This window comes from Oryza sativa, chromosome 3, assembly GCF_034140825.1.
Source record: "Oryza sativa Japonica Group chromosome 3, ASM3414082v1".
Lineage (NCBI taxonomy): Eukaryota > Viridiplantae > Streptophyta > Magnoliopsida > Poales > Poaceae > Oryza > Oryza sativa.
Window position 1 is genome coordinate 28,072,203 of NC_089037.1, and position 9,285 is coordinate 28,081,487.

Below are 9,285 nucleotides of genomic sequence, written 5' to 3' on the forward strand. Positions count from 1 at the left end.
TTCTTGCCACACTTTTCATCTGATCATTTTAGCACACGATTTATGCATTTATCCTCACTCTGATATGATCAGTTTCTTAATATCAGCTTTTCGCAAATTTAGAATAATTAGCACAAGCCAGGCCCAATGTTTGTCTTGCTTACTGATACATATACTGCTGCTCATGAAAAAAAAAATCAAAAACCCATTTCGCCAAAAGTTTGTGTTATCATCAATTTTGAAAATTTTTCAACCCCAGATTACACGACGTATCAATCATTCGAGTCCAGGATTGTATTCATCAGTGTCTGACAACAACATTGCTGTTGACTTCTCCCTTCTTTAGTTTATCTCCTCTATGTTTCGATGAAATTTTCGTGAGGGATCAACCAAGGAATTTGCTTTTTTGACTTTTGGATACGATGTTATCCGTAATATGACAAGTGAATTTTTTTTAGTGATGGAATCTAAAGAGATGATGCGATCACACAGGACAGCAACGCGTCAACCTCCTGCAAAATTGCTGCTGCTTATCACTCCGTTAAATATAAAAAACAAAGGGTTTCAACGGTTTGGTGAACTGTGGAAAAGGATGAACAAGTGGCTATCCATTTCTGTGTCTCGCCCAATTGGCATTGTATTATGATTCTATACACTTTTTGCCAAATCATGTCTAATCCTGTCGAGGCTGGGAGATCAATGTCTTGACAAAATTAATTACAATTCATTTCACATTCAACTTATACCATATGAAGCAAGAATATTTTTAGATTAATAATCCTTTTGCACTTTAGTTTTTCGTAAGAAAACAGTAGCTCAGTTTTTGAGCATGTACAGTAGTTTGCCATGACAACCTGCACAGCATCTTGTGTGCTAATAATCCTTTTTCACTTGCTACTTGCTATGGATAAATATGACTTATTGAAGTTCTTATGTTATTCAAAATATGTAAAACGTGTCCTTGTTTTGTTAAAAGGAGCATTTAACAGTGTTTGAGCATACTAATTATAAAATTAACACATGCACACGCACAACAACAACGACAATTTGGCCATCCTGGACCTTTCATGTGTTATATATTGTGATTTTGAAGGTTAAAGGCTGCGTTCGCTGCTGGGGAGTTTGGTCTACGCACGAAAAACGGAGCGGTCCATTAACAGATGATCAATTAAGTATTATCTATTTTTTTAAAAAAGGATCAATATGATTTTTTAAGCAATTTTCGTATAGAAACTTTTTGAAAAAAACGAACCGTTTAGCAGTTTGAAAGGCGTGCGTGCAAAAAAAGAGGGTGTGTGAGTTAGGAAAGGGGGATTCCGAACACACCCTAAGTAAGGTTAAAAAAACAACATAGTAAAAAGGTTGCGTTCATTTGTATGGGTTCCCAACTCCCCCTGTCGTTTTTCGGGCGCACGCTTTTTAAACCGCTAAATGGTGTGTTTTTTGAAAAAAAAATTCTATAGGAAAGTTGTTTAAAGAAACACATTAATCCATTTTTCAAGTTAATTTTAGCTAATACTTAATTAACATGTGCTAATGTGCTTCTCCGTTTCTATGTCGAAAGGGAAGGTTCCCAGCCAGCACTAATGAACACAGCCATAATATCTTGAATCTAGCCAACAAATGATAGGTGCACGAAATGGTAAGAAATCTATGTATGGAGAGAGGGGTCTTGGGGTTTGAATCCATATGCCGCGCGCATATTGCGCCTGAGTTGTGAAACTGAAAATTACATGCATTTTCGTAAGCGGTCTTAGGCTATGTTCGGCACACCCTTTTCCCAACCCCTCTCCCCCGTTTTTCACGCGCACGCTTTTCAAACTGCTAAACGGTGCATTTTTTGCAAAAAGTTTCTATACGAAAAATGCTTAAAAAAATCAAATTAATCTATTTTTGAAAAAAAGCTAATACTTAATTAATCATGCGCTAATTGATCGCTATGTTTTTTGTGCGTACTATTCCCGTTGGGAACCAGGAATGGCGAAACAGAGCCTTAATGTACTTGTTCGCATGTGAAATCCATTTTCATACATAGTAAAGTGGTCTGCTTGTAAAAATCCAACCCTATCTGTTTTGTTAGAGGCGGCTGGGAAAACCGCCTCTACGAATCAATTTTGCCTGTCCATAATTTTTTTTGTTCGTGTGCTAAGTATGTTATCCCTTTTTATTTAAAAGTGGGGGGAAAATCAGAAAACCTAATTCTTCCCTAAGTTTACTTTCATGATCTTTTTGAGATATTTCGTCCTTCATATTTGTTTTAATCGGTAGTAGTTGGGCCTGGACCATCAGTTAATTTGATAAAACGCACAGATAATATAATTAATTGAGCACATAATCCTACCAATATTCAGAATCAGACACTCCGTTTCTAGGTCTGCGAACGTATACGGCATCAATAATTAGGGATGATCTATCGCGGCATCAACTAGGGAAGATCTATCGCGGCTGTATACTCCACAGCTGGTATCATCACATATACTGTACTACATTGAGGTGTCAACTGGTCGAGGAGTTAAATGGAATATTGATGACCATTATTATATATATGATAATTAGTATTCTTTATGAAGTACTGATCTGTTCTCCGTAGTCTCAAATATTTCGGGGTCCACTTTCTCTCCCTTTGATATAAGTTAGTATAGAGTTTGTTATAAGTTAGTATAGAGTAAGGACCTAGCTTAAGGACCACCCGTACACTTTACTCTGAGTTATAACATCACCATTCTCACCTCCAATCGTCAGATATAAACGTCGTTAATTAGAGCTTGGTATGTCAAAGGTCTAACCAAACATCAAAGCTAAGAGATGCATATATATAGTATTAATGATGTAATGATATATTCGTATTTTTACATCATATTAATTTATTTGAGACTGGATTAAAAACAAGATATTTTATCTTACTATATAAAGTTGATGCCCACCGACTTCTAAACCTTGAATATGTAAATGTAACACATTATCACATACTAACAATTATTATCTAGAGTATTTTAAAAATCATGCAAACATTATATATCATTATAATTTTGTTGTCTTTTACAACTCAAGATGCCAGCAATATTAAATCATTATTTTCACATCATTTTTACATTATTTAAACATATACATCTATCAATCACATATCCAGCAGAAAAGCGTGAGATATTAATTAGTTTAAGAGAAGAATAAGTACTTATTTATTCTATAGATGCAATAATTAAGCGCGAGTCAACTGCTGGGGGGCAGGGGAACTGGGGAAGGGGTCGGGTTGCCAGTATAATGGCAGTCCTACCGAGTAGGAGTTGGGAGTATAATACTTCCTCTGTTTCATAATGTAAGTCATTTTAGTATTTTCTATATTTATATTGATGTTAATGAATCTATATAGATATATATGTCTAGATTCATTAACATCATTATAAATGTGGAAAATGCTAGAATGACTTGCATTGTGAAACGGAGGGAGTAATTATTGATCAGGTCACGTGCCTCTTCGATTACGTTGTCGAAAAACCAAGACTATGAACATAAAGCGCATTAAAAAAAATTACAACTGAGTTCCTAAAGAAATACTCTGAAAAATCTGAAAAAAATACAATGGCAGTCCCTCCATCTATTTTTGATAGACATATTTTTAAATATAAAAATTTTATTTTTAATAGGCATATTTCAATCCAACGACCTATCATTTTAATGACTTTCTCGGATTTAATACGTGACTCTCCATTCTTCCACATAAGATTGGCTACATAGGCATCAAGAAATGTAAATATTAATGAATCACTTGTTTATAAGGAATAACAAGTACTTCCTCCAGTTTTATTTTAATTGACGTTTTGAACAATGGCACGGTCTACAAAATATATCTTTGATCTTATTTTTTATTATAATATATACAATAAATAAATGCATGTCTACTTTTATTATAGTGCTTTAAAAGACAAATCTATATATGTTGTTCCAGTTTCTTTAAACTAAATATTTTTAAAGTTATTGATGGTCAAAGTTATAAAATTTGACCTCAACATTGTCCAAAACATCAATTATTATAGAACCGGAGGGAGTAACATGTTTAAATGGATGATAAGTAGGATTACTTATGTTTAGTTTATGTGCCAAGATGAAATATACCTATTAAAAGTAGATGAAGGGATGTGTCCCTTCACACCACTAAAAGTAAACGGAATTTGAAAGTAATCTGTCCTCACTCCTCACTGATCCTTCCACGTGCAACTTCTTATCAATGAACAGCTGGGGAGTTAATTATTGTACAGGGCGATGATATGTTGGAGAAGGGAGTTCCTGGTTTCTTTGAGGTGGAGTTAGGAACTCCATCTCACTTCACCGAAAAAGTGTTGTCTATTAGTACTAATATGGTTAATTAATTATTTATAAAAAAAACTTAAAAAAATAAATTAATATGATTCTTAAAGTATTTTTCCTATAGAAAACTTTTTAAAAGCGTACCGTCTAGTAGTTTGGGAGACGTGTGTAAGGAAGACGAGGGTAGAAGTTGGAGAAGTGAGAGAAAGAACATAAACTTTGGCAGTTTAAAGTATAAGAGTATCTCCAACAGCCTCCTTATTCCACTCTCCAAGTTAAATTTTAGCAATTTTGGATCAAAAACACACTTCAACAGCCTAGCTAACTGGCTGGCCAAGCCATCTAGCTGGCCAAACTTCTCCCCGCGCTGGCCAACTTTGGCAAGCCAAAAGCGCCTCTCTAATCGTGGGCCCCACGCGTTTTTCCCACCCTCCGCCCCCAGTGGCCAGTGCCGAGGCCACCGTCGTCGTCGTCGCCGGGGGCGCCATCGTCGTCGTCGCCGTCGCCGTCGTCGTCATCGAGGTCGCCGTTGTCGAGGTCGTCGTCGTCGGGGTCGTCAGGGCCGCCATCGTTGTCGTCGAGGTCGTCGTCGGGGTCGTCGTCGAGGTCGTCGAGCGCCGCCTCCCACCTTGTCCGCCTCCCGCCTCCCCACGCCTCCCGCCGTCTCCCGCCTTTCCCCGCCGCTTCCCGGCCGCCTCCCCACGCTGCCCCTCCGGCCTCCGCCGCGCCGGTGCCCAACCTCCGCCAGCGCCGCACCTCCGCCCCACTGCCGAGGCCACCGTCGTCATCGTCGGGGGCGCCGTCATTGAGGTCGTCATCGGGGGCGCCGTCGTCGAGGTCGTCGTCGGGGTCGTCGTCGAGGTCGTCGACCACCGCATCCCACCTCGTCCGCCTCCTACCTCCCCGCGCCACCTCCCGCTGCTTCCCGGCCGCCTCCCCACGCAGCCTTCCGCCTCCTAGCGCCGCCTCCCACCTCCCAGCGCCGTCGCACCACCGCGCCATGCGTCGGCTGCCTCGACGGGAAGGAAGGGGAGAAGAAGAAAAGAGAAAGAAGGGGAGGAAGAGAGGAAGAAGAGGGGAGAGGAGCTGACATGTGGGTCCGATTTTATTTGGAGAGGATTAATAGAGAGTCTGTTGGAGTGAGTATCTTTTTTGACTAGCCAAATCAGATGGAGAGTTGGCTATATGGGTGTTTGGAGAGTTTGATTTGGAGAGGCTGTTGGAGATGCTCTAACGGAGGTAAAGATTGGTTCAAGATTGATCATTGTGAAACTTTGGCATCAAAAGCTAACCCAAACTATCTATTTTGTTTGACTATTCTTGTTCCATATAATCTAAAAAATACCAGTAGAGGTTATCGCTAATTAACTTCTAATTGAGGTGATATATCTTTTATCCCAAACCTCTAACTATTCTCTATTTAGATTAGCCAGAATATATAAGCTGGCTTTTCCATAGTGCGAAAACTCATTAAGCATATCCATCAGTCTAATTCATATGCAAAATCTGTACCGTCATCTTCAAACTGATTCTTCAGTGATCGAATTGGTTTCAAAAAATGTGCACCATGAGCCTTTTGCTTAACCTGCACCAAAAGCGATGTGGTGAAAACTTTACACAGTTTAAGCAAATGATTGTCCTATCTATGCACACATAAATCATGAATGAACAACAATCCCAGTTCCTAAAATTAGGTAGGAATAAATTTCTTCAAGAGTAAATTTCACTTAACCCAAAGCATTGTGGTCTGGTTGCACAAAATTAACCACGGGGCTTTTGACACGTGTCACTTAACCCCGAGTATTATCGCTATAAAGTTTTAGAAAACACACTATTGATCATTTTGACTTTGATCTGCTAAGCTTTTAAGTTCAACAATCACATTTTAAATTTATGAGTTTTTCATCCACCATATAAATGTTACAGTGTGCAAGTAACGTTTTTTAAAATTTTAATATAGGAGTATGTAAAAATAGTTAACAGTTTGTTTTTATGAAATTTTAGTACCATTATACTTAGGGTTATGTGTTAAATTTCGGTGATTTTGTGCAACTTAGACTGTAATATGTGAAGTTTTATTGATTTTACTCTTTCTTCAAACATACTATAATATTTCCTCCATCTCATAATAAGTTCGTTTTTTACTCATCTCATTTGTCCTAAAATAAATTCATTTTTGAGTAATCATTGTATCGAAATTTTTGAAATAGAAAATACTCCCTCCGGTTTCATAATTCTTCACGTTTTGGACAAATGGCATGGTTTCTAAAATATATCTTTTGAATTTATTTTCTATTATAATAAATACAATATTTTATATATGTTGTTCTAGTTTCTTTAAACTAGATAGTTTTAAAGTTGTTAATAATTAAAATTATAAAAAATTGACCTTAATTTTGTCCAAGACGTTAAGAATTGTGGAACCGGAGAAGTAATTATTTTCAAAGCTGCTAAAGTGTGTAATAATTGGATTGGGATTTGTATAAAGTAGGGTTTTTTTTTCCGTGCGGGATGGGTTAAAAATGAAATAAAAGTTGGACAAAGGGAGAACATATCCGATCTTCACGAGGAGTTGAAAAGTTTAATCATGTGATAGTCATACGTGGCGTAAACAATATATGTTCATAATATTAAATGTTCGGATCCACTACAGGTTTAAAGCGTGTGCGGTGTGCATACATATATGCATGTGCAACCCACGCGCACGCATGTACCAAGTATTCTTAGCAGAACATATGACACATTTGATCCTCGATACGCAGTATTAATATAGTAGGATGCGTTTAGGATAAAGTTTGATTAAACTTTGACAGTCATTAACTTCTCCAATGCTTACTCTGAAAATCGATGTGTAACTTTTTAAAGTGTCATGTTCAAAAAAAAAACTTTTTAAAGTGTTGCCATTTTATTATTATGTTTTTGAAGAAAGGGCGGGCTATTGATAGAGTAGGCAGGGGCGGAGCTTGGGTGGAGAGAGGGGTGCCCAAAAATTTGGTTAAGAAATTTTTTTAAGTATATTTATTTTCATCATATATGCACCCTTCAATCTAAACTCAAACACTCATATCAGTTTAAACTTGGTCTAAAATAGAATAAATTAAGCGAGTAGCACCCCTCTCCATTTCATTCTGGCTCTAGGCTTGAGTAGAAGTTACATACAAGAGCAATTTTACAGTCCTTAAGAAGGTATCATGAGATACCACTTTTTCTATTATAATTTTATACCTCTTGGTACTTAGGTATTATAATGTACCAAATTTTTCGCTAAATTTTTTTACCTCCCCAAGTACTATAAGATTGCTCTCCAGACAAACTAGGTATGTACGTGCATCGATACATGCATGGCATGGAGGCAAGGACCCGTGCCTGCAAAAGACTGCTAAGTTAGGAATAATTAACTTTTCGCAACTCTTACAAGTGATGATAACAGATTTGCCACTGGACCCACATGCCATACACATATGAGGGTCCACATGTCATAGATAGCGAGTGACAAATCTGTTATCATCACATTTTAAGAGTGGCACATAGTTAAACCCGTAGATTAGTGGCCTCCGTTTTTTTTTCAGAATTGCAAGTAATTAACATGGTTTTTTTTCATTTATTTTAGTGAAGGCTTAAAAGATAAATATTTTTTTTCTTTGGGTACCCTCTCGGTGAGATGGCGACCTTGTGAAGTGACGAACTTGTGTTTGATTTTCGCAGTTGCATTTGTATCTAACGGCCGGCATTGTGGAAGTGAGGATGAGATTGATCAACGCAACCTACTCCTATCACTCGACACAAAGGATTAGGATGTATGGTGGATTTAGAACTACTGGAGCCGGCGCTATTGTGGAGCCTAGTGACAAAGATCTTTCGTATTCCGCAACAATTTTACAAGTTTTCCAGATTCAATAATAAAGCATTCCAACAAACAGAATCCATGCTCATCCAGCCGGCCAGGAGCAATGACAAAGCCTCCGACACCGCTAAATCTAATCGGCTAATAGCGTTTCTCCATGAGTTAGGGCATTATTGGTTCCATGGGCTAAACATTAGTCCCCACCTTTTAGCTCTAAATTAGCCCTCAAGGATCTAAACAGATGGGCTAATTTTTGGCTAAAGTGAATTAGCCCCCCTCAAAACATTAGTCCCTCCAATGGGTGCTAATGGGGCTAATTTTGTGTAGGGACCATCAAAAAGCAGCTCTCTCTCCCTCCTCTCTCCTCTCTTTCTACTCTCTCTCTCTCCACCTTTTAGCTTTGAATTAGCTCATGGATCCAAATATACCACTCTAGGCTAATGTTTAGTCTACCAATTCATGACTAAACATTAGCTCTCAAAATTAGCCCTGGGCTAATCTTCCAAACAGAGCCTTAATGGCTAATGCCTAATAGTGGTACATGCTCTGATCACTTAGATCCCATTGGTTAACCTAACAAGTAAAAGCAAAAGCCAAAATTTGAACTTTTAAATGTGATTTCTAAGTTGGAGTAAAAAGGCAGAATCTGAACATTTAAACTTGATTTTTTAAGTTGATTTTAAGACATTTTAAACATAACTTTTTAGCAGTAGATTTTAAGTCACTATGAGTAAATATATAAAAGGTTTACATATATGGGCAACTGATGAGGCTCTCGATATACAGCAGGTAGGTAAGGTTTCGCTGAAATGGCTAATCAGCTGAGTTTTTAACTCATTAACATATTCCCTTGCATTTTGTAGTTTGTGTTACTTGGATGATCTCGGATTTTCCCCTTTTGTCTCTAGCCGGATGGCCATTAGCTGACTTGACCAGAAATCGGCCATGTCATGATCACATAATTAAGTACTAATTAACCCATATACCAACCTATGGAATTCCCAGTGCAGCAAAACCGGTCGTTCAAGGCTTCAAGCCCAGATCCAACCTCAAAAATCTCTCCTGCTTGACTTACCACTTCTCACTTCATTTCACGTAAATCCGTCATCAAATTTGCACTATATATATGCTTGGTTTGAGCCACATTTGGCAGACAA

General features: G+C 37.9%; 1 protein-coding gene across 1 annotated transcript; it reads right to left on the reverse strand.

Annotated features, from left to right (window-relative positions):
• Positions 1-4,683: 4,683 nt before the first annotated feature.
• LOC136355683 (chromatin modification-related protein EAF7-like) lies at positions 4,684-5,286 on the reverse strand. The gene has a single exon (XM_066308508.1). It carries the CDS (start codon positions 5,284-5,286, stop codon positions 4,684-4,686), a length of 603 nt encoding a protein of 200 aa, XP_066164605.1.
• Between the last annotated feature and the right edge of the window lie 3,999 nt (positions 5,287-9,285).

Coding starts and splice junctions, on each gene's coding strand:
- LOC136355683 (XM_066308508.1), bottom strand. CDS start 5,286: ATGGCGCGGTGGTGCGACGGCGCTGGGAGGTGGGAGGCGGCGCTAGGA.